The sequence below is a fragment of the Leptinotarsa decemlineata genome, unplaced genomic scaffold, assembly GCF_025532065.1.
Source record: "Leptinotarsa decemlineata unplaced genomic scaffold, Ldec_3_MD MMD2_tig00000035_RagTag_RagTag, whole genome shotgun sequence".
In the NCBI taxonomy this organism is placed as follows: Eukaryota; Metazoa; Arthropoda; class Insecta; order Coleoptera; family Chrysomelidae; genus Leptinotarsa; species Leptinotarsa decemlineata.
Genome location: NW_027412540.1, coordinates 16,299,245 through 16,326,486, shown reverse-complemented (window position 1 = coordinate 16,326,486; position 27,242 = coordinate 16,299,245). Strand labels below are relative to the sequence as shown.

The following is a 27,242-nucleotide window of genomic DNA, read 5'->3' as shown; positions in this document are numbered from 1 at the left end:
AGCACTTGAAATTCAGCATGCTTAAAATTCCAAATATGTTTAATTTTCTTTTTGAATATTTTTGATTTGAATTATTTAGTTCGTTAGGCAATTATTATTATATTATTATTATAATTAGGCTTTGTAGAATTACACAATTTCATTGCAATATCGACGGGTGGATTTAATGCATAAGCTATCTCATCAAATTTGTTTACTTAAATCGTCTGATTTCATGTTGTAAGAACAGCGGTAATCTGCAACGTTGAATATCATCAGTACCTCTATCAACTTCGTGGCGTACATTTCACAACACCGCAACAGAAAGCTTTTTCGAATTCGATTGCAGTGCACGTATTTTACCGAATCATAAATATGTATTTATAACGGTACGAAGGTTGAATTCATTTATTTCATCGTATTCCACACATGATAGAAACAAAAAATGTTGGGAATGTTTAATTCATGTCATTCAGTTTTTTTTTAAATGAACGTGTATCAGAATGATAGTCATTAGGACAATGATTTTTTCATTTAGATATACGCTGGTTGGCTGGTTGTAAATAAGTAATTTATTTTTGTCAGGATTACGGTGAATCTGTTCTGTTGAATATAATATCTTTCTAATATGAGGCATTGACTAAAACTCCACTATGGAATATTCTTTGGTGATAAATACATTTTGAAGTAAATCAACCGTCCTGAACATTATTCTCTGATGTCAAAATCAATGGAACTTTCACTATGAGGAAATTCGAGAGCTTCTAGTGAATATATTGAATGAAAAAACATGTTTTCCTTATATTCAATGATAAACATGATGTATTGGTAACCTAATACCTTTATGAATACTCTACCAATATCATGCACAAAGTTACCACATCATTTTCGAACCTTACTTGTAAAAATGTCTTTCATTTTGTTCGACTTAACTTGTATACAAAATACTATCTCATTTCACTAAAATTTATTTAGCTCAATTTTTAAAAGTTCATGAAGGAGTCCAGTGTTGAAAAAGAGAACATTCCATAATGTTTTCAAGCAACTTACAAATGATCCAACCGATTATTGTCTAATGTCAAATGTTTGATCATTTTCACATTACCTAGTTGTCATCTCCTTACCAACGAAAACTTTCAGAAGTTGAAACTGGTGTGAGCTAAAGATTATCGAGGTTTCAACTTCAATCAAGTGATTACTAACTCGAGTCGAACAATACGCAGTGAACATCGATTATTCCACAGTTGAAATCGAGCTAACGATCATAAAGCGAGAGATTGAATAAGTATTATCACGCACGCTAACCAATCGGCTACCGTTGTCTTGGCGTCTAACTTCAAATTACAAAATGATGGTATGCCGACTTGAAATACATGTACATGTGAACGCCCTATGGCCTCTATCTGGTGAGGTGCCGCCCACGGAGGTAAGCGGTATGTGTAAGCCAAAAGGATGTAACATTTCAAGCCCAGTAACGGAACCTCCGAAGTACCGAACGACGCCGTCTCGTCGTAGAAAGCCTTGTAGTGGACCTCATTTCCTTAGCTACTCGTTACGGAGCCTGAAGTTCCCAAATAATCCAACTCTGAGTCTATAGAGAAGAAAAAGGTCGACCAAATGACCCCAACTATCTTTTATATAACATCAGATCAATAATGAAAAATTGTCAATTCATAAACTCTTGAACCTGTTGAAAACCTAGGAGACTAGGTGGTGCAGACAGGAAGCGACTGATCACTTCCTCAAGAACAGGATATCTCATTAATTGCACTTGCACTCAATTATTGAGCAGCATAGGCAGAATCTGCATTAGGAGAAAAAGCAGGTCAGCAAACGTTCTCGTTGATTTACCCAAACCAGAGGCGAAAAAAAAAACTTACCCGACTAAATCTGGTCAGGTAGACCTTACTTACAAATTCCTCCAATGGAAATAAGGTGGAAATATTGCATTTTGAATGTCCGATGACCTTTATATCACCCAATCAACTGCCATTTAGGATATGCCAGAAGATGATCTGAAGGTACGATACTGGTTACCTGAGAGGATCATGTAGGAAGTCTCATGGCTAGAGGGTGCAGTTAATTCCCTGCAGTCATGGAGGATGAAGAATGCGTAACAGATCATCTACTTCTCAAACAATACATTTGTGAAGCAAAACATTTGTGTAAGTTGACTAGCTGGCGAAAGTAGTAGTAGATTGTTCACTGATGTGGTCTTCACTAGATTATGGAACATGATCCATGGTCTTTCAACTTTGAAGTGGATTATTCTCCACGGGGCAATTTCCAGGCCTAGTTGCAGAGTACATACTAGGCCGCGGATAGGATCAAATACCAACTCTTCCAGCTGACCTGAAATATCACTCATCAAATAAGGTTATTGCCTTCATTAGGAAGCTAGATTTCTTTGGACGAGTTTGAATAGGTGAGAACCACAATCAATTTTCGTAGGTTGTAGTGTAGGGTCGAATTGATCCACTCACTCTGGACCTAGCTACCTAATATATACGAAATGACTTTTTTCTGCTGTCATGTTATCGGCCTAGAAAAGCCGCATTCAAAAGAAAGCGGAAATATTACAACCACCATTAGATAAATAGATCCGCAATACTTCATAAAGCTTCTCTTCCTAGATCTTCGAAATGAGGATATTTCGATGCTTTTATGAATTTTACACTTTCCATCTTGTGAAATGTAATCAAATAATCAAAATTGAATGAGTCTTCTGGGCACATTTCATTGAAAAGAACCTAGAAAACTGGCGGGCAGGAATAGGTTGAATAGGTTGCCAGGTTACTCAGGCATCGTAAGTAATAAAAATCTGACTAGTATGACGACCCTGATCCAGCTGGGGGTACTGAAGTTTTTCTTACGGAACCAGATCGGAAAAAAGATCTATGAGAAACTATGAAGTACTGGGAAAACATACCAGCAAATACACACGAAAACACCTTCACAAAGGGGCCCTTCGAGAAGAGAACTGATGAACGGCTCCAACAAAGCAACTCCGGGAATTACAGGTCTTCTCACTGGATATTTTCTATTTTGAGCACACCTAAACAAAAGAAACCTCAACTGCATGTAATGCAACAAAGAAAAAGACATTTATTTATATATTATGTGAATGTGAGGCATACGATCAGAGAAGGCAAACAATCTTTGATCAACCTAAATTATGTCCAAAAGAATATGATATGCATCCAGCGGGAGATGTTTGTGATTATTTGAATGTTTGTTATGAAAAATATGAGAGAAAACGGATTGAGCCAACGAGGCCGCTGTGTTTTATGAAGACTTGGAAGAAAAGGACAAGTCAGATGGCTCCAAATAGTAGAAAAAATCTAATGGAGAGTCCTGAGTACTTACGGTTCATCACCCCACGAATTATATATACAATTAAGTAAGTTATCTTTTGCCAGCGATCTTTGAACTGAAATACTATTATTTCCATTTGTCAGTCTCAAAAAATCACCCGTATTTCGGAAAATACAAAACTTCAAATAACACTTCATTGTGAGATTTACAGTAGACAGGTTAAAACACTGTAAATAACCGCAACACGTGTTTCGCTATACAATAATATTATCAGGTGGTCTCGTACTGACAAAATTATTCTTGTGCTTTTTATAATATGAACATTCTTCCTATCATCGATAGTTCTATTTTACCTGAGTTGTGGTGAAAACCAATTGAAATTAATAAACATCATTCCTGAAAAAATCTCATTTTTCAAATGGACATTTTATGCTAAATATAATAATTTCAAGCATATGTCTTTCAACCTACTGAATGACTGATAATTTTACATGAGTTCGAGTGAGAAATAATGAAAATTCAAATATCGTGAAAGGAAGTTTCAACAAACTCATTGAATAGAAATGTAATACATTCATTATCAGTTTCCACAATTGAAAACAGACTCGGAATACTTGAAGAATTCAATTCTATTCGGTCACCAAGCGAACTTTCAGAATTCTTGAATCTATTAATTTCCAAGCATTCCAAAAGATTTAGCTTCAAACATTTATCTTTAAAATATTACAGTAGTTGAACTCCTGCTCCTCTGTCAAATATGGTTTGCAAATGTGGAATTGGTTTTCATATTCAGAAAACTACTACTATGTTCTTTTATTCGTTGGTGAAACATCCTCTCTGTTTGGCCAATTTCAATCAGTATAATGATAATAATTATAGTAATTACTTGACTACATTACATAATAGAATATGTTTGTAACAAGTCATGTTTGGCTTTACATTTAAAATCTACAAGTTGAAATTTAAAAGCAAATAACAACAATCACATATGTAAAAACTTTGAAAATCAAAAAGAAGTAGTGACTTGTGTGTTACCACAAAAATATGTTCTGAAGTCATCGACTGAATAGAAGCAATGCGTCAACAAATAATTTTTCAAAGTTCTCTTGTGAGTATTCAGACTGAATTCTTTGAAATCTTGGGGCAAAATATTGTATAGAGGGATTTTTTTGCGATAAGTGAAGACGAAATCGATTTATTCTGTTGTGGTGAGCGTTTCGCGTGTTATGTTCGTGGATGTGACATTGTTTCGCCAAAGATGGTTCCTTTTGGATTTCAATCAGAACGTAATAAAGAAATAAAGTTGATCCCTGTATTCAATATCAGCCTTCTTTGCCTTCTTTGGAATCCTAAATATTTGAATAGAATGACATGAATTTTTCCAAAGTTGTACGCTATAACTAAAATGAGAGTGAAACAGTGAAAAATATAAGGTTTTTAATATATTTGCACTAGTGATGTACTTCAATTGGCGAAGAACAAATAGAGGACCCCAAACTTTTCTCTTCAATTGAGAAAATGTGCAGACCAGTTGAGTCTATAATCTAATGAAATGCTCAGTAATTTAACTTTACTAGTTTCACAATTAGAGATAGTAAAGTTTCAGAAAAATCAGGAGTGTATAAATTATCGGGTGGATCATTTCCGATGTTTTATATAGGTCTATCTGGAAGAACGTTCAAAGCCACCATAAAGGAACACAAATATAGTTTTCAGAATGAAAAAATAAATTCCACTTATGCCAGTAATTTAATCTCAGAGAGACATGACTTCAACCATGAATACAAACTCCTCCATTTCCAGAAGAAAGGTTTGAAACTTAACCTGTTGGAGAGTATGGAAATAAACAAATTCAAAAACTCTCAAACGATCAAACTGAACTGAATAATTCGCCATTATTGAAACTGCTAATTCGCAGGTGAAAATAGTTAGGTATATTTCCAGGTATACTTTGGAAGAATGTACTGATATTGTTAATGAATTCATACCTGACCTTTTCAGGTAGATTTATTATTCAGGTGGACGAATAGGTACAAGGTTTTAGTATAAAATGGTGTAATTTAGAAGTAACTCTCAGTTTATGCTTGAAGAAGCTATTGCATAACGAAACACGTGTCGCGGTTTTTGTGAAACCATTATAGTAAAAATCATACAATAAACTGTATCGATTAGTTTTTTTTTTAACAGAAAGTCAAAAAGCTAAGTAAATCTTTGAAGAATATTCAGGAGGAACTTCGAATCAGCTGTGAATGTGTCGTCACATCTAGAAAAGTTGAATAAAAAAATAAATAGATAAGTACTTTTCTGGAAGTATGGAAAAATTAGTTGCATCATTCAACGGTTTTTTGTCTCCCTCCTCTTCGTGTCGGTAGACAACACAACCTCGAGCTAAAATCTAATACTTTTTTCCCTTGTATAATAAATAACTATTTTCATTTCCTTGCAAATTAACAAGAATAATTAACTTCTTTCAGTTTTCCGTGATTATTCTGTGAATATCATCTTTACGACAACGATTTTATAACTTATTTAATTGATCAACAGTTGTTCAACAACTGAATATCTTGAATAATAACTGTAGATCATTTTCCAACATATTTTACTACACACAAACTTTTCATGTGAAAAAGAAATCTCACTAGAGAACGAAAATATTAGTCATTTCCATCTTGTTGTAATAACATTTTTCAATTTTCCTTTCAGATCGCTCTAGAGATTCCTTTTAACAAATTTGTAAGAGTTTTGATGCCAGATAGCAAAATGCAAGGATGCATTACAAAATGAATCTGAAAGAATTATTTAGTTTTTAAAATATCCTCAATAGTAATATCTGCTCTGTATAAAGTCAAGACGTTGCAAACTTTGTTCTTTACTGCATTTTTCATGAACTTTTCAAATGAGCATTTGAGAAGTTAAACATTGATCTTCTTTTCTTTTTCTTTTCTCTCACTGTTTTGTCCAATTCCATTTTTCTTGTATGATAATGAATGGATTACCCTGTTACAATGTTTCCTACGTATACTTCTTCAGACTCTTCAAAAAAATTCACGGAACTTTTCACTGGAAATTATACTCAGAAGATGAATGAATGACTTTCTTTTCACGAATACAATTCCTAAAACCGAGCCCGGGAGTCATATCGTTTACAGTAACGATAAGCGACGCCTTTCCGGGAAAGCGAAATCTCAGGAAATGTGTTATTTCCGGTTCCACCTGCGACTTTTTCCTCTACCATTTTTGTATCTATAGAAACGGAACTATCGGATTCAATCCTGAAATTGTAATGAGATCAAGCATTCAATATGGTGATTTATCGAAAAGTTTGTTATCGTTCGAGATTCCTATGCAAAATAGTCCGTAAGAAACTTTGTACCTTCTGCTACTCAAATCACAGTTATTCAATAAATTCGTATGTATTCTTCTTTTGGAAATGAGTCAACAATTCACTCTACATTTGTATAATATAGAGTTGAATGTTGCTTGTGACCAAAAAAGTTAACATATAGTCAGTGGGCATACTTGTAGACTGGCTATAAATCAAATCATCTAAAGTAACAATTCGTTCAGGCCAGTTTCAACTCAGTACACTGTAGGTTAATGGACTGACTTCCATCAGAAGACAACTACTACCCTGGCTGATATCACGTAGGGCATTGGATTATATCCGACAGGTGTCAGTGCAGCATTCTTCTCTGATGTAATTCCTGCATATGCTGTTATATATAGATTTTCAATTATTGGAACACCCTTACAGACCGGTTGGTTCCTTTAGATAATTTGATATATAGCCAGTCTTTAGATGTGCCAACTGACTAAATGTGAAAAGTTTTCTTTCCTTATACGAAGAATTGGGCAAAATTCGGATATGCGGTTGATTACCTCGTTCACAGGCAGATGGGGTGATGACAAACCTGTTGTTTGTTGTCCGCTTCAGCCTACCTTCACTACCTTGCACTGACAAGAGGCCAAACAGCACGAAACCAGTCTGCAAGTGTGTTCCAATAATTGAAAATCCATTGCGGCAGTTGTATCGCCAACAGCATATGCAGGAATTACTTCAGTGAATAATCCTGCACTGACACTTGTCAAATATAATTCAATGCTCTTCGTGGTATTAGCCAGGGGGATAGTTGTTTTCTGATGTATGTCAGTCTATCAACCCACAGTGTAGTATGTTTGACTGGCTTGAACGAATTGTTCCTTTAGATGATTTGAAAAAAGTTGAACTTGTGATGCACTGTTTGAAACCTTTGGTGTAGTAATGAATATTACTGGAGTTTAGTACCAACAACAAACCGTTATTTTTAACGCCTCGACACCAAGTGATTGTCTTCAACACAATGATGATCACTTGGTGATTGAGAAAAGTTTAAGATGATAGCTTGGTGATTGAGAAGAGTTTATTCTTCCTCTTGAAGATGATCACTTGGTGATTGAAACACGTGTTGGTTTGGTGTTGGGATAAAACTCCAGTAATATTTAAAAAAGTTGAAAACCCAATATGAGAATAGTTTGTGATGCAGTGTGAGTATTCAGTTTATACATTTTTTTTCCTGATTGATTCGGCCGTTACTTGATGAAGATCCATAGTAATTTCAAAAACTACACCTCATGATTTGATCTCCACAAACTTTATTTGAAAAATATATCACAACATGTTTCGCTAGCACAGTACTTCGTCAAGTGGCTTTGTCAAACTGGCAGAACATTTAGGGATCGAATCCAGGAATATCATTCAAGCTATGTAAATAAAAAACAAATTCAACATATGTAAATCATCTACTACAAGAAAATCTTTAACGAAGAGGTAAAAAATTTTGCACACAGAAAATAAAGGTTTGAAAGTGAATCTTTTGGAAGCAATGGAAATCAATAAACTTAAAAATTCAAACATTCTAATGAATAACCAATTGAATACATCACCATTATTGAACTTGTTTTTTTAAAAACAGAAAAAGAATTATTATTGATGTAGATGTCAGGTAATATGCTTCAGGTGATCATAATTGAACAGGTACCTTAGGAAGGGGTTTAGGTAATTTTTTGGAGGATGTCTCAATTATGGTTACGTGTAGTATATAAATATCAGTGTGAGAAACAACTTGAAGTATTATAAATAATAAAAATGCGAGACCCTAATGCACTTGCTATCAGAATGTCCAGCATATGCGGTCTCGGCCTATATCCATCGACATAACGCGGCCTTAAGAGTGCCATATTACCATCTACGGCACTCTTACGGTATTGACGAGACACCGATGTTGCCCTACGCTCCGGTGGATATTAAATCCGTTGTGGGGAACGAGAAGTGCCGAATTTATTGGAACTATTCGTTCCCCACCCTCAGGCTCATACAAGCTAATAAGCCTGATGTAGTCCTTTTTGATCACCAGAGTAAGGAGTTTTCAGCTCCTGGCGAGACGAATATCGTCAGAAAAGAGGAGAAAAAACGGATAAAATATCGAGATTTTCTCTTCGAACTCCGCAGACTCCATACAGATCACTCTGTCAAGATGGTTGTTCTAATTATTGGAGTCCTTGGTGGAATGATGTCCTCTCTACTCTCGAATCTCAAAATCATACCGGCTTGCCGCACTAAGGCAGAAATCTTAGCCGCACAGATGCAGAAGGCTGTCATTCTTGGCTCACTGCGTTTGCTCAGGGCACATGATTCTCGGACCCAATGATCTCTTACCCCACGGTGTGGGAAGCGGTCATTGGTTGATAATGCTGGCGCGCCCTCTCGAATGTACCGGGGCTTCGGGGGATAGGGCCTGACCAGCGCACACTACGGTGAGAAAAATAATAATAATAACAATATTTATTTCACTTGTTGACCAGTATGAAAGCATTACAATAAACATTTACATACCGTAACAAGGAAGACGTCCATGTATAACTAAAAACAAACATATATAAATATAAAACAACAAAACACGACAGATACTAAACTGTACATATGAAGGTAATCAACAGTTTTTTTATCGAGAGTAACTAATAAAACTCGTCAACGGTGTAGCAGTTTCTTTCGATAAGATATTTTTTCAATTGTCTTTTGAAAATGCAGATGTTCATTGAGTCCTTAATAGAAACATCTAGCTTGTTATACAGTTTGTGTCCAAGATATAGGTGACTCTTCTGATAGAGGGAGGTTCGGTGAGGATTCGCTATCAACAACCCTCTCGTTCTAATAGCGAATGGGTGGTCTTGCTGGTTTGCGCTAAATTTTTCTTTATTTTTATAAACGTAGAGACACATCTCATATATATACATACCAGCAACTGTGAGTATTTCCAGCTCTTTGAATGGGCTTCTACATAAGTGTCGCCATCCTAAACTAGCAATTATTTTGACCGCGCGCTTTTGTAATATAAATACTCTTTGAGCAGAAGAGCTCATACCCCAATTCAAAATTCCATAGCGCAAGTGACAGCCAATAGTTGCATAGTACAGATTTAGGAGCACCTCTCTTCCACAATAATTCGACATAAATCTCAGTGCATAACAGTTCTATCACATAGTGAATCTATATGAGGACCTCAATTCAGCTTATAATCTAGAATTAGACCTAGCATTTTTGTTTCTGGTTTGGATATCACCTCTAGTTGGCTATCTTCATATATTTTGAGAGTTTTGGTGGTGTTCGGCATTGTGAATTTGATTAATGCTGTTTTGCTGATATTTAGTGCAAAATAATTTTTTTCAGCCCATTTCATTATTTTTTCATATATGGATTCTGTTCTGTTCATATCACTTAACAAAGCTACTGTGCTAGCGAAACATGTAGTGATATTTTCTTCAAATGAAGTTTGTGAAGATCAAATCCTGAGGTGTACTTTTTGAAATTATACATATATGATTTTTTGTCAATTTATAGGCAGTGATACTGAAAAAACAATCTAGGCCATTTATAGGTAATAGGAAAATATCGGTGTCTTAGAATTAAAAAAAATACAGATGCTGAAAAAATATTCAACACAAAAGCATGTGATAGCTGACTTACTAAAAAAAATCAACAAAAAGGAAAACAAGATAGAATAAACGAGGACCAGCTGCAGAATAAAATTAAGAAAGTTCGAAAATATTACGAAATGAATTTCAATGACCGGGAAAATAAAACAAAATTATAGTATTCAGGATACACATAAGAGTAGGACATGAGATAGAAAAAACGATTATACCAATAAAATAGGTAGATTATTTTTTATGTCGAACGGTTTCATTGAAAATGATAATAAGGGTGTAGATAATGTACTGAAAGCTGAAAAATAATTCAGAAAGTCCTGGATAGCACTCATCACACCACTCCCTTCAACAATCTACGGTTTTCATCAGATAAAAAAATAATAGAATCGTTGGGGGTAGTATTTACATATTTACTCAGGTTACGCTACGTCCAACGATTTTATTATTTTATATCTGATCAATACCGTAGACTGCTGAGGAGAGTGTTATGATGACTGGTACCTAGGACTTTCCGAATTATGTTTTAGTTTTCAGTACATTATATACTTTTGTACAAGCACCGCCCTTATGGCATCTTAAGGATTTTCCTCAGTGCTTATGTTCTGTCCTCATATAAAATATTAACTTATTTTTCCAATAAAACCATGTAACAAAACATTTTTTTCACTTATTTTATTTTCAAGTTTTCATTTTAAATTTTGTTACTCAATTATTTTCTTTCTATTTAGTTCATTTAGTACCTCAATATTTTAAGGTTTATTTCCCGACAATTAGTTGAAATCTAACTCCATAATACATAAACCTTCCGAAGACTCCACTCGACTTAAGGCCACCAATACTTGTCCGTCTTCAAACAATTTCGGGCCTAAATACACAAATACCCAGTCTACAGTGCTTCCTTGCATTTTGTAGACAGTGGAATCCTATGACAAAATTAAGGGTTGCGTCCTTCATTCAGCAGTCCCATAATAGAACTTTGCTGGAAACTATATGGCTTTAGGGTGGATAAGATGTACGCCGTCTCTTCCAAACTTGATCTAAACTGACGATACATCTGTTTTGTACATTTGACTTCGACGAAACTGAGGCCAACAATTTCTGCAATGTAGCTGAAAGCGCTATTTACCAGCCCTTTCGATACGTCAATATTGGACCGCAACATATTGAGGTAGTTCTGAAATAATATGTAATCCGCCATTTTGTAGTTGCGGACATCTTGAATTTGCACATTTTTCGGAGAATTATACTATTCTACCAGTCAAACAATGTCATTTGATACCGATATTGAGGTGGTTGTCAAAAAAAAATGTAATCCGCCATTTTGTAGCTGCGGTCATCTTGAATTTACAATGATATAGAATTCATTAAATTTTTTTGTCATAAAAATTGAATATGTGAGGCAAATAAGATCAATCTGTCAACAGGTAGAGGGTTAAACTTTGATTACTAAATTTAACCCAAACAAGCAGGGCAAGCTAAATGAAACCGTTCAATTAATAACTGAGAACATCAATACATCAGAAACATAGCAAGTACAATGCTAGATTGAAAAATTCAACAACGTCATTTGAGTATAGAGACCTAAAATTCAATAGCTAAAAACAAGATTATTTGTAACTGAAGTCTTTTACAGAATCTTGAAAAAATTGACCACGACACCTTGGCTATTCTGTGACTAAATATAGCATGTGAAGAACTGACAGATAATCGAATGGATATTACCGTTATTATATCACTTCGACAAGTTTTTTGATTACCAAGTGATCATCTTCAAGAGGAAGATTAGACTAGCTTTAGGGTGTCGTTGATGTCGAGGCTAAGGACAACGTCTACCACGCCGACGACGTGTGTTCGATTCTCATACCGATAAGATTTTTAATTCAATTTCACTCAGCTGCCAATGACTACGTGACTAGTATGTGGCAAGGGTGCTCGAGGGGTGAGGCGGAGTCTCAAGGGTGGCCACGTTCTTTGAATCTCCTCGATATCCATTCCATCCTGCATCGATTACGTCACACGCTTCTTTCTCCCACCCTCCGAAACACACCTACTTCGAGTTGGGTGTTCCACAAGGTTCCGATCGGATGTCATGAAAATTGCAAAAAGTTTAGCTCCATAGGAAAATACATGGGGTTTTGTGCTCGTACCCGCCTTGTTCATCTACTGCGCGGTAGCTTCTGATTGGTCGACTGTATGACGGCAAAAGTGTAGGAGTGGGTTCTGAAAGTCTAATACCCAATACACACAGAATGAACGTCTGACAGAGACGAGGCACGGACCTTTGTCCCTTCCGTGTGAACTAGGATTGATCTCCAAAAATCGTCAGAATGAACCTGCTCAAACCTGCACGTGTTTTTACATAAGGAATGAGCCAGAACTCCTATAGCTATATTACTGAGATGTACAGTTCAATCTTCCTCTTGAAGATTATCATTTGATGATCGAGACACGTCGAGCTGTTGAAATAATGATTTGGTATTAGGATAAAACTCCAGTAATATTGATCACTACATCAAAAGTTCCAAACAATGCATCACAAGTAGATGAAAAATGAGTAGGTACTATGTTTTAAGCTTTATGTCCGGATCCAGATGAGTCTCAGGTATATATATACAAATGTGCATGCAACCCAGTTTTCTATTTTACGAGTATATCAGTTAATGTGTTCTGGTACGGGGCAACCGACCTATTTTGATATATCATTGAAATTGAAACTTTCATTCTGGGCAGTTATACGCAAGTATGAGTTTTGTAGGCATTAAACGCCGATTTTCTTCCTAAGGGATTTCAAGAAAAATTATGGTCAAATTAGATGTTCAGGAAGATTAAAAACAATGTAACCGCAAACTGTCCATCAGAATAAATGAAGAAAGCTTTCGTAAGTCTCAATTCTTACGCTGCACCTGATTCGTAGAATGCAGGAAAATAGGAACATAGTTGTAGATGGTCTGTTGCTTCAAAATGACATTCATTTATCCAATTCATTCCACTCATATTCATCAATTAATTTCATACGGTATAAAGTTGAATAATTTGATTTGATGAATCACTGTAAACATTGACAAAGAGTTTCTTTAGTGAAAAGTGAAATCCAAGATGGATCTAACATACTGGCACATATGTTCACCCTTCTCAGTTTTGTTAATTTTTGACTTTTCCGGAAACATGTTCATCTGAAATTTTGGTTGACTTCAGGTATGTTCATTTTCAATTTTCAAAAGTTTAATCTTCCTCTTTGAAGATGATCACTTGGTGATCGAAACACGTGTCGAGGTGTTGAAAATAACGATTTGGTGTTGGGAAAAACTCCAGTAATATTCATTACTACACCAAAGGTTCCAAACAGTGCATCATAAGTTTCAGAACACACTCAAACATTCATTCAGATCAGTTCAGGAATATTTCAATTGTTGGTTAGTCAGTTTCAATAGAGCATTTTGTTCATTCATTTTATACGAACCGATTAATTACAGTCTCATTTCTGCGATAAGATAACCTGAATGACAAGGAAACAGAGTGGAAATCTGCAATTTCATGAATATTCATTGATCATGTTGTGCCAGAAAACTCATTTCAATAATAATCGACCTGGCATAATGAAAATATAATTATTCCATTTCGATCTCTCCCTTTGTTACATACCACTACTATCTGAAATTGAGAATCGCTGTAAAATTCCCTTCAATGTATAGCAAAATCATATTTTTCGTAATCTCGATCACAGCGATTTTTAAAAGCCTATCAATAAAAAATACTACACCAATATCATGTAATTTCTGCAGATATTTGAAGAACACACTATTAGTATTTATCGCATGTTATCTGTAAGTAAACTTCTTCAAGTCACACAATGTGAAATATTCATATACATATTCACAAATGTTCATATTTGAATATGGTTGTTTCAAGTTAATATCTGAAATAATCCTCTGTACATGATGGACACATTAATGTGAAGGGTTTTTATTGATTTTTTTATTTTATTTGGAAGTATACCACTATATGATGATGCAAAATTAGAAGGCCTAAATTTTTTCATGAAAAAATTATCTTGGCTGAAAAATCTCCTTTTTTTCCAGTAAACGAAATTCCTATGGCTGGGATAAAATTAATTATTTGTATGAATGTTTCAACGGGCTATCATTGTGTCAAGATCCATTTCTTCTGGTGGTGAAGTTTTTACAAAAATTTAATCTTTCAAAATTATTCAAACAGTACTGATGAGAAATCGAAGATTAGTGTTTCCACCCGAAACTTCTAAAAGTCCATCTGATGAGTGGAAGTTTTCTTCGAAGGTGAAATTTCATATCAGTTTTTTTACGAATGTTTGAAGTACAAACTAAGTGGAACAAAGATATCCGCACAAACCAATGTTCATATTTGAACGTCGTTGTTTCTAATATATTTTTTCATCCAGTTTATACCTGAAAATAACTTCTAGGCATAAATAATTATGAGAACTTTTTAGTTCTTGAATATAGTGAGAGATCTATGAAATGTATAAAATGTTTCACAGTGGTACGAACAAATTTGCTTTAACATCAAAATTTCGAAGGGTATGTTATGTTAAGTTAACGAGCACGACTAGTCAAAATTTAAAAGATAGAAAACCATTTGTAGATGTGAGAGAGAACTGTCCGGCGATTTGACAGTGGATGTAGAAGGAAACAGAAAAAAACCAACCTGAAGAAAAAGCTCACGGAAAGAGATCGAAGTATGGACTACTATATACGAGGTGTTACAAATTAAGTCGGCACCATTGACAACCCCGTTATTATTGATGCTACGAGTTCGGTTGAATGGGCAAACTAGTAGCATTTTTAATGGCCTTCTCGATGCTGGAAAAAAAGTGACAATCGCGTTTTCAAAATATTTCATAAAATGACATTTTTTAAAAGAAACACTCATGCATTTCGATTCGTAAAAACATTCTCACACTATCTCACATTATGTGGAAATATTAATTTATTTCACTTATAAAAAATGTATTTGTTGTGATTATCCAAACATCAAGTTTGGTACTTATACGAATGACAATATTTTGTTTCTAACAGCAAAAGGGAAAAATTGCGCTGAGATTCGAAGTCCTGCAACCCGTGATCATCATGTTGTACCACTCACTTGACACCACTGAGCTATTTGATATTATTTTACGAAACCATAATTTTCATCTTAAAATCATTCCACTATTTCGTGAATCAAAATATGTCTGCTGTATTGATAACATTGAAGCCGTTTTTGTACATAATAGAAAATATGGGAGCGTCATATTAACGCGGTTGGAAAAAAATATGTTCGATTCGATAAAACAGAATTATTATGAGTAATAAAGTTGCCTTAAAACTTTATTGAAATACTATTTGTCAAATATTATCAAGTATATCATGACGATATCATAAGTTATCGTAACTGTTGACTACTGCTCGAACATTTAGGAATCGAATCCAGGAACATCATGAGCTATGTAAATAGAAGAACAATTTCGACATATTCAAATCATCTTTTAGAAGAAAATCACATTTTCAAAGAAGAGTTCGAAATTTTACACATAGAAAATAAAGGTTTGAAACTGAATCATATGGAAGCAATGGAAATTAATAAACTTAAAAATTCAAACATTCCAATGAATGACCAACTGAATTTGATTAGATCATCATTATTGAACTTATTACTGATGTAATTATAATTGAAGAGGTACCTTGGGTATATAAAAGTTGTAGAGGTTTAGGTAATTATTTGATGGAGGTAGTCTCTATTGTAGTGACCTGTGGTATATAAATATTAGAGTGAGAAGCAACTTGTAGTATTCAAAACACTGTTGAAGAAGTCACTGTGTTAGCGAAACATGTCGTGATATATGTCCCAAATAAAGTTTGTGGAGATCAAATCGCAAGGTGTAGTTTTTGAAATTACTATGGACCTTCATCAAGTAAAGGCCGAATCAATAAAAAAAAAATTGAATATCCAGAATATATTGGTAACTAATACTGGACATTTTCACGGACCACATGACACCAAAGTACACTTGCGATGCAGAATTCACGATTAATATCACAAACAGGTGGATGATGATGAATAGTTGCCTTGACAACATGCAAAGCAGAAAAACTTGGTATACAAGCATATGAGCTGAAATTTACTGAGCGGAGAAAAATTTACATTACAGCTACCCTTCAGATCGATACAGCCTCCGCTCCAAAGTGAAAGTATATCTAATATGGCATACACCTGAACAGGAATTGAAATTGACTGGGCGAGAAGGAATTCACATTCGTGATTAGAAAATTCAACAAGAGATCGTGAGACACTGAATCAGAGGAAATGAGCAAGTTATGGGCAATTCAAATCACGTCAATGTAGATTGTATCAGTTTTTATGCTTCCAAGTAGCAGGCGGAAAAAACCACCACTGAAAAATTTCAAATTATGTATACGAAGTGTTTTCAAAAAATAAGGTGAATTTTCACTTTTCTCGACAAACATTTATTCAATCATCAATTTCTATTGTGTTCCCTCTAAAGTAGTCACCTCCAGATATAATATGACATAATATAATCCTGAAAGCAGTTCTGATATACACTTTTCGATATGCACTTTTTAGTATCGAATGTATATTTCACCTTTTCACAAAATTCACCTTTCCACTTTTAACTCCGACTACATCATGTCGACTACATCAACTCCGACTACTATGTAGTTGATAAATATGTATCTATTCATCAATGAATAGAAATAGTTTTTTCTGGAATTTTTTTTTGGAATTCCCACCTAATCATACGAATAATTAGAAGATTATCTTGATACATCGATATTGGGCTCTCATTTTCCTACAACAAATTACAAACCAGACAAGTGTAGCATGTCTTCAATTTTTGTTTTTACTTTTTATTCACTTTGGAGTAAGAGTATTGATTTTAAAGTATTTCTAAAATAGTTGTTCTCTACTTCACATGGGAACTCATTCTTCTGTACAAAATTCACCCTTCATCTGCAAATACTTCTGAAATTTGTCTAGGAACAATAAAACTCCAATACATTGAAATAAAACCAGATTTACCAAATTGAAATAAATTTAAGGCAACAAATCCTGTTCTCGATACAGCTTTGATACTGATATTTCCAGACGTGATTTAAAAGCGCAATTCGCTGCTGAAATTGATCGTTACGAAAATCTCAGGAAGTGCAGGTGAGCTATAAAAGCTATTAAACTAAATGAGTATTGCCATTATCGTCACACGACTCGTTTTATATGAGATTTGTGATGGAAGGATGAACCAGTTTCCTCATAATGCTTTCAGAATATACTTTGTATATAACTTGGTTCAGTAAACAAAGTTGCAATTATAGGACTTCATCAGTGATTATATTGGGAGTTACCCAATCTGATTGCGATCTTATGCATGATCTAACATTTTGAAATCATTGAACTTTTCAAAAATAATATATATATATATATATATATATATATATATATATATATATATATATATATATATATATACAATATAGGTACGAAAACAAATGAGGACTGACTACATGAAACGCATACAACTACTGACACATTGAAAATGCATGGAGTCACCAGCTGGAACCAGCCGCACATTTGTATTTCTTCCTTTGGTAACCAAGTGTTGCTCATCCTTACACTTACCTGCACCATACTAATGATGGACCAAAAGCCCGAAACACGTGTTTATGGTATTTATAGTATCTATAGTATCTATGGTATTTATGGTATTAAAGGACACTCAATAACCTTCCTGTTTGTATAATTTCCTGGACCCGGAAGTCACGCAGGTAGCTATAGCTGCCTCATATTGAAATGAGTTACAAAACGGATTTGAAGCTTTATAACTCCTATTTAATTTTATGCGAGCGCTTTCGACAGCTGGTCGTGCTGTCATCATGAAGGCTCTACTCAAACTGAACTTGTCAACCTCTTGTTTGTCCTTTTGAGCGGTCCGAATGCCTTAGTCCAGGTACTTCAGGTACTTTAGGCAAATTTGATATTCCATGAACATCAAAATATCATTTCCACATTGATTTCAATTTAAGAGCCACCGGTAGACAGCTATTTCAGCCTGTTGCAGAAAAGATCCGACTCAAACAGCAAAGTGCCTGGAAGTCCATTAATTTCAAAGCATCTTAATTTCAACGGAACCTTCATCTAAGAGAAAGATTGGTATCTAGTAACAGCTCCATATGGTGAACAAATCCCCAAGCGGGGAAGGAACATCCAATGTTTCAATTTTGTGTCAAAAATCAAAATGAGTGCTGGAAGACTATTGGAATATAAGAGGTGACTGGAAGCAGTCTTCATCACTGTTCAGAAAATATCGGATAACATTTCGGACATGTAAAAAGATGAATTACTTTTCATTAATTTTTTGTTTTATAGCAAAACACGTGATATTTGAATATCTTCAATATTTTACTCGATATCTCCAAAATGAGTGCATAGTTTTTCTGAAAAGGTAACTGAACGACCTTTGAAATGAAGTATCTTTCTCTTCCTAAGCTCCCTCTTCCATTCAAGATTCAAGGGCTTATGTCTCTACTGAACGGTTATTGTAATACATTCGATAAAATGTCTCCTTTTAAAATAAGTTCGACGTATTTTTGTATTTTGCGTATTTTGAAATTTTCTATCGGAACCGAAATCAAGAGGGTGGTACGTTTTTAAGTCGACATGTATACTTGTTGAAATGTTACCATACTATTGAAACTTCAAATAATTGATCATAATAATAAGCATATGAAGCATTATTTTTTCTAGTAGATTTTAAAATCAGCTAATAACTACGAACAAGTGACTTTGTTGACCATGACCAACTTTCCAGATGAATAACTCGTTCGAGAAATATTTCTCTTTTCTTTGTACCATGCTCCCCGTTCGATCCATTAATCATTTAGGTTGTATTCGCACTAGCTCAGACTCTCTTAATTTATATCTTTTGATATCTCAAAGGATCTAAATTGAAGTTCGAATTACTTTGAGGCACTGCTACCGTCTAGAAACTTGAAACAGCTTCGTTTCCAAACCTTTGTTATGATCTGAGTAAATAATCGTAATGGGGTTGAAGAGACTTCAGTGATATTGAATTATAAAATACAGTCCCGTCCTCTCATTTCTGAAGAGAACTAGAGAATTTCTCGTTCCATCATTACCATGGTGAATTCAGTTATTTTCGTTGCCATCTTCATTTCTATTAGTACTTTTTCACAGCGAGTTTCAGAATAAACGGACTGAAATAATGAAGTGATAAAAGCAAAACAAAACTTGATGAATGAAAAAATTCCTTTCGTTCAAACAAGATAATATCACTCATGTACTAGTACACTCCTATATGATTGTAATAATACTATGATAATAATAATGATAAATGAATTCATTGACAGCAGAAATAACATTATTCAATATGGAAAAAAAATACAAATTCGTATACAAGATTGAACAGAGTTCATTCTTCCTCTTGCACCTTACAAAAAAAAAAGAAAGTGATAAAGAACAAAAAAACAAAGGGCCTAAATTATAATTGTGATAGCGGGTACAATATTTTATTCGAATAAAGAGGGGAGATGAGGCGGATATCGATACAAACATAAGAATGCTACAATTATAATATCCTTACTCTTTTAAAATAGTACTGAATGACTGGATTTAGGCTACGGTAATACAGATATTATTCATTCTTGGTATTATTGTTGATTTCACTTCATATATGAAGTGTTGGTAAACAAGACTTTATGAAAAATAAATAATAGTACGACATTAACGAACTCATATGTGACATAGTTGATCTCAAACCTAACATAATACTCCTAACCATAACATGGCTTAAACCAACCGACCTAGATTCATTGGTTAACATAAGAGGCTACAGTATTTACAGAGCGGACAGATTGAATCGTGTCGGTGGTGGAGGATGTATATATTTATGCAATGAGATCATTAAGTAATAAATCAATAATCGACCCTTAACAACCTCATCATTGCTGGTGACATTAACTACCCCAATATCACTTGGTCCATTAATAGTATACCTGACACAAATAGCGCCACGAGTAATTTCATGCATTTTGTTGCCGATTCAAACCTTTTTCAACTCATCACTGAACCAACTAGATTCCGAATCAACAACGAGCCATCTGTTCTTGACCTCATTTTTACCAACAATGAAAACATCATCACAGATCATGAAATCCTACCACCTATTGGATTATCGGGCCATGCAGTAATCTACGCAACTGTTCAGCTCAACAATCACATGCCAAACAAGTACGAAACTGAAGTTTTCAAAATAATCGATTTTGATCAGTTATCCGAGGAACTTTCTTTCTACCATCGATTAGACACAACTGTTTAACGTATGTGATGACGTTGATATCCTCTGGGAAAGATTCTACTCGACCGTAACTGCCTCTGCCGACAAGAACTCCCGTAACAAAATATGCCAGAAAAATCCTCTCAAACCATGGATCAATGCCGAAATAATGTCACTCATACATCACAAAAAATACTCTGGAAAAGATACAAAAGATCAAAAGTCACAGAAGATTACCAAGCTCATCGAAATTTCTCAAAACACTTGGTATCAACAATACGATCTTCACGTCGTGAGTTCGAAGAATCTATTACAGACTCTGAAAACAATAAAAAACTGTACAAGTTCATACGATCTAACCTGAACACCAAAGTAAACATTCCGCTTCTACGAAAACCTGACGGTTCCTTGTGTTCTACAGAGATTTTGGCGGATTCTTTCACAAGCTCCTTCACGGTCGAGCCTCGAGATGACCACTTACCAAAAATTATAGCAGAACGACTACGTGATAATTTGACTTCGGAAAAAATCAAAAATCATTTATTGAACATTAAATCGAATTCATTTCCTGTTTTGGATGGAACGAGCCCCTTTTTTCTCAAAAAAGGCGATAAACTCAATCCAATTAACTACAGGCCCATTAGTCTTTTATCTGTACCTTTCAAAGTACCATCATCGTAAAAGATATGTCAGAATTTTTAACAAAAAATGCAATCATACCACCAGAACAACATGGTTTCGTCAAAGGTAGATCAACCACCAGCAGTCTACTACAATGCATGAACGATTAGACGACAGCTTACGATAGGAAAATACCGACAGATATCGTTTATCTTGACTTTGCCAAGGCTTTCGACAGGATCCCAGTGAGAAGGCTAATGCACAAACTTGACACACACGGTATTCGAGGCCAACTAAACCTATGGATTGAAAATTGCATGACTTTCTTGGTCAAAGTGGATCACTCTTTTTCTTCGCACAGACAAGTCACAAGTGGAGTTCCCCAGGGATCTGTTCTTAGCCCGCTCCTCTTCGTTGTTTATGCAAGTGATCTTGCTCTTCACATGAAGTCCAGCAAGTCGTTTTATGCCGATGGTACCAAACTGTATGGAAATGCGTTAGTCGAACATCATTCCCTTCAAGAAGACCTCAATTCGATTAGTCAGTGGTGCGAGGATTGACTTCTACCTCTTAACGTCGACAAATGCGTCGTACTCCATCAAGGAAAGAACAATCCACTCCATACGTACACAATAAGCGGCCAATCGTTACGTACAGTGTCCTCACATGTAGACTTGGGAGTGACTATTAATACCGACTTAACTTGGTCCGAACATATAATATCCACATGCAAACGCGCAAACACACTGATTGACCTCATCCGCAAAACGTTCCTCCATCTGTCATATTCAAGTCCATCCATAAAACTCTACAAAATCTACGTTCGTCCAATCATGGAGTATGCAGGTCCAGTGTGGTGTCCTGTTCTGGTGCGCGATAGGGACTTGTTGGAAAATGTACAGCGACGAGCCACACGCATGACCTTTGGTGAAGTGCGTCCAACCTATCCCGAAAGACTGAGGATGGCACAACTGCTAGCTTTTGACCAACGTCGACTCCGTGGGGACCTCATCATATATTTCCGTATAGCTAAGTATAACTATGCTAATCAGAAATAACTTTTTGTCTTCAACAATGATTCACGGTTACGTGGTCACACACTCAAATTTAAAAAGGAAAAATTTGCAACGAGGCAGAGACAATATTTTTTGGTGAATCTTATTTTCGAAACATGGATTAACTCACCCAACAATGTTGTGAACAGTTTCAAAAACAAAATACACATTTGCTTATTTGCTTAATCGGCATATATTAATAATGTTTTTCTTTTTGCATGCATTGTATTATCCTGCGTTTTTAGGCTTACATAGGACTTTGTCCTCAGCCTTTATTTATATGTACCTAATAATAATAATTATTATTATTGATTTGTATCGAGAAAATTGAATTTGATCATAATGTTTCTAAATAGTGTCATCAGTTTTTCAGCAGTGCATATTTCGAGCCTTTGTAGATAAAACTATGCTTTTGCATTTTTTTTAGACAGGCTCATTTAATGTTTGAAATGATGACAGGCATGGAATGAGAGTGAAAGCTTCCACTTTCCTTTATTCACATGGCCCGGAGTCTTCATCTAAAAATCAATTAACCTCTTTTCGTTTCCGTCAAAACACTTCAAATATAGAATTTAGATCATGAAACTTTTGCCACATCCAGAGGACACTATAAAACTCAACTAAGTCAACTAACTACTCAAGTAATCACTAATTGATATTTCAGGTGCTGATGATTATATAATAATTTATTTATCCTCCACTCAATACACGATAAGTTTATTTTGAAGCGAATTTTTCACGGTATTCTGTGAGTTTTGTAATTTTCAAGTGGATAGTGAACCCAAAATCAACAACTTCTTCGTTACGTGTTAAAAAAACACTTCAATGTGAGATTACCTCTTGGAAGTTTACAAAACCACAAAGTTTCTTCGTTATCTGTTGATCATATCACGACGATGTTGCTGCCTATCAGGCATTTTTTTTTGAGTTGAACGTCTCCAAATATAAAAAATAACTTTCGTGAATAGTATATTCCACATAGGTATAGTCAAGAGACTTTTCGGGAATTTTGAGAAATGAATATGAAAAGATGATGTCTATTCATTTCCTGATAGATTCAAATGAAGATCCATAGTAATTTCAAAAGCTACATCTCACGATCTGATCTACACAAACTTTATTTGAAAAATATATTACATGTTTCGCTAGCACAGTAGCTTTTCCACTTGAAAACATGTTGTGATATATTTTTCAAATGAATTTTGTGGAGATTTTGATCTTCACGATTTGATCTCACGATTTGTCGTGAGGTGTAGTTTTTGAAATTTAGTGTTTTGATCGATCAGTTGAAAATGTTAACTGAAAGTGGTTGACAATGCTTCATGGTGTATTTCATCAGTACGGACTTCCATTGTCTAATATAATATAAACAGATTTGAAATCCCGTACCGTAAAATATTAACCGAAAATAACAATTTTATCAAACAAAAAATCGAAATTACAAAGAAATAATATACAAGCAACAACCAAAAATTAAAAAAATAAAAAATAAAAATATTAATAAAAGATGAAAATAAAAAAACTAAAAAATTGAAATATTAATAAAAGATGAAAATCAGAAAAATTAAAAAATATTATTAACAAAAAATTAAAATTAAAAATTCAATTTAATTTAATTATAATAAATTTTTATTTTTTATTCTAATTTTTTAATTGAGTTGAGCAGACTGAAGACTTCGGAATTCTTCCAACATACTCAAATATATCACCGCAGACTGAACACGATTTGATCAATCTGACTTACAAAATTCACCATCTCACGAAATATTATTCAACAACAATATACTCAGAATAACATACTAGAGATTCACTATATCGCAGCAATCATGAAACTAGCCGTTTGGATTATCATATTCTCTAACATTTGTTTTTCTGTAGAAGGTAAAACAACTACTTTAAGTGGAGTATAACAGTACTGTCACTATAGAAAGTGTTGTGTTGGAAAAAGTTAACTTCGTTGACCTTGTGTAAGTGTTGATGGTACGATTTTTCGGTTAAACAGTTTTTATTTCATGACAGCAAAGAATATCAACAAATTTCGATTTTTGAGAGTTGTTATTCATAGGGGGGCGATAGCTGCTTAACGAAAAAACAGATTTTTTCCAACAGAGAAAACAATACTTATTTAACGTTGTCACAATACTATTGACGTTTCTAACAATTCAATTGTTATTCTGTATGGTGTTATCGTATATTTTTCACACAATTAGTTTAGCTGATTACTTCATCAGAGTCTCTTGTTCTACTCCTCATTGGTTGATGAAATGGCAAACGAAAAGAACGTTGCAGTTTTAGTGTTCGGGTGCTTGTTCTGAACGTTTCAGCCTCACCTTTTTGTTACGAGATAAACATACCAGTCCATTCGCGAGTTGATAGAGTTGTAATTGTATTCTTTACAGATTCACAACCATATATTTCATTATGGTGATGTCCCAATTCATTTAATGAACCGTACTATCAACTGATACGTTCTATTCATTGATAAATCACCAATTTTTCATTTTCTCAATGATTAATTTCATCGTTTATCTTTTGATATGCATTGAATTGGTTAATTGTATCAATGATAGATGAAATATATTTATTACTTGTATAATAGTAGTTACCAGTAGTTATAAAAAATTTATAAATTTTCATAATATCAATAAATTGTTTCAAACGATATATTTTCAATATCAAGATATAATTACAGCAAATTCAGTTGAAAAAAATTTTCAATGATTCTTTACGATATTTCATAACATAACATACAACTGAAAAATTAATTTGTTTCAGATGCACCCAAAAAGGCCTACTTGATGATTGATAACAGAATTCTCGATCCCGGAAATCCTTTTATCCCAGTCAAGGAAAACTCCGACCTAACAGTATCTTGTGTCGTCGACGAAGGCAACCCCAAACCGCAACTCTCGTGGGAACTTGCTCTCGGATCTTCTGCTCTCTTGGAGATCCCAGAAGTTCCCCTTGAGGTGCTCAATTTGACTGAGACTGTTCGAGATCAGAAAATCGGCTCAAGAACTGATGCTAGGCTTGGACGAGTGCTGAGAGGTCATCATAATGCTACGCTGACATGTTACGTCAGACATATCGCTCTAGATCTACCGTTGAACGTATCAGTACTGCTCAATGTACAGTGTGAGTACCTTATAATGAAGTATTGCCGTTATCTTATATATTTTGATGAGTACAAAATATCACCCTCCAAATATCAATCCAATCATTTCACATTTCTTTTGGATATCATCTTGGAAAATGTAGGTCAAATTATACCAAAATACTTTTGGTTTTCAGGAAAAATAAAAAAAACACGTCAAATATAGTATACAGGGGGACATATTTTGACATATTTGATGTTACTTCCCCTATTACACCCTCAGAGAATGTCACCAATTTTTTTAATGGATCACCCTATACTGTTTCGCATTATCAGATGTTCCATGATGAGCAGATTTCAACAAAGTATGAAACATGGTCGGGAGCTACAAATTGATTGAATTGAAAACGAGCCATCCTAAATAACTATTGTAACAATGATTTGCAGGAAAAATAAAAAAACAGGTCAACAAATATACAGGAGGCCACATTTTGGAATATTCGTTCTAGAGACAAATATGGAAGCAATAAATCAGAAAAAGAGATTTTTTAATAATTTTTGAATCAAAATCCGATGACTGGACAATGAAAAAAAATCTATAGTAAATGTTCTAAAACGTTTCCACAAACTTCCATACAATGGTACAAACGAGCTTCCTTTGCCGCCCTCACATGGTTGAGAATCTCGAAAATCATTTCTCTGCAATTCCTCATGATATTCACTCTCAAATTTTCTGATGGTGTTGATTCTATCTCATAAACTTCAGACTTCAAATGACCCCATAGAAATAAATCGACAGGAGTGAGATCAGGAAACCTTGGTGGCCATTCTGTAGAACCTCTTCTACCAATCCAGCGATCAGGAAAATGATCATCTAAAAATTGTCGCAAAAACTATTTCTTTTTCGAATGAATTTATATCCCCCTCAATTGCCCTATTGATGCACTGATAATGCGAAACAATATAGGGTGATCCATTCAAAAAAATTGGTGACATGCTCTGCGGGTGCGATAGAGGAAGTAACATCAAGTGTGAAAATGTCAAAATGTTTCCCCCAGTATACTACGGTTGGCGTTTTTTTCTGTTAATTTTTCATGCGAATCATTGTACTAAAAGTTATTCAGGGTGAATCATTTCAAATGGCATGCACACTACAACTTCATAAGGATTATAGCGTCTTTCCCCCATCTCTTACATGACATCTTTTTCAATAATCTAGTTTTCTGTACTAATCTGTATATATCACGTATTGGTTGTCTATCATATCCTTCTGAACATAATGTAGGTTACTTCGTTACTGACTATTCATGAACGGATTTTCTCCTTCTGGGTTGATAAATTGAAAGACGAGATTCTACAAAATAGCCATCCTAATCCACAGATTTACCTCCACTGGACATATGTATATCGTAGATAATTTTCGGTAAGAAATTAGCAGGTGCTGTAAGTTACTACTACTAGTTTCAAATTCTTCAGAATGTGAGTGTGACAAAGTAAATGTTTCTCTTTAGTTTCACCTTCTGGTACGGAATCACATAATTACATATAAGAGGAGGTATTGCATTTCTTCTGACATCGATTAACGTTGTATTATCAAACATTATACAGAATGACTCGTTTCAACTGGAATGCACATGAAATATTCCCATAATATTTGAAGTTGATAAAATTATAGAAAATTGAATAATCAAGTTTCTGTAGGAGATAAATCAATTCATTCAGAGTAAGATTACTCCTAACTGTGCTCATTTAAGTGTATGGTAACCTTGATCTGAAGCTGAACTCCATTTATTCTGGATATTCGGTTAAGATATGTCCTCCATACAACAATCCCATGCCATAAGTAGAACAAACACATTCTGAATCAAGTATACCCCGGATGCCAATG

The 27,242-nt window shown here is 34.5% G+C and overlaps 1 protein-coding gene across 2 annotated transcripts in view; it reads left to right on the top strand.

Moving 5' to 3' along the window:
• Nucleotides 1-27,242, top strand: part of tei (irregular chiasm C-roughest protein teiresias) — a 762,167-nt gene that overhangs the window by 494,856 nt on the left and 240,069 nt on the right. For both annotated transcript variants that reach the window (XM_074171966.1, XM_074171964.1), the window contains exon 4: nucleotides 25,036-25,395. In XM_074171966.1, the coding sequence (XP_074028067.1) occupies nucleotides 25,036-25,395 (360 nt within the window). The remainder of the gene's footprint in view (nucleotides 1-25,035; nucleotides 25,396-27,242) is intronic.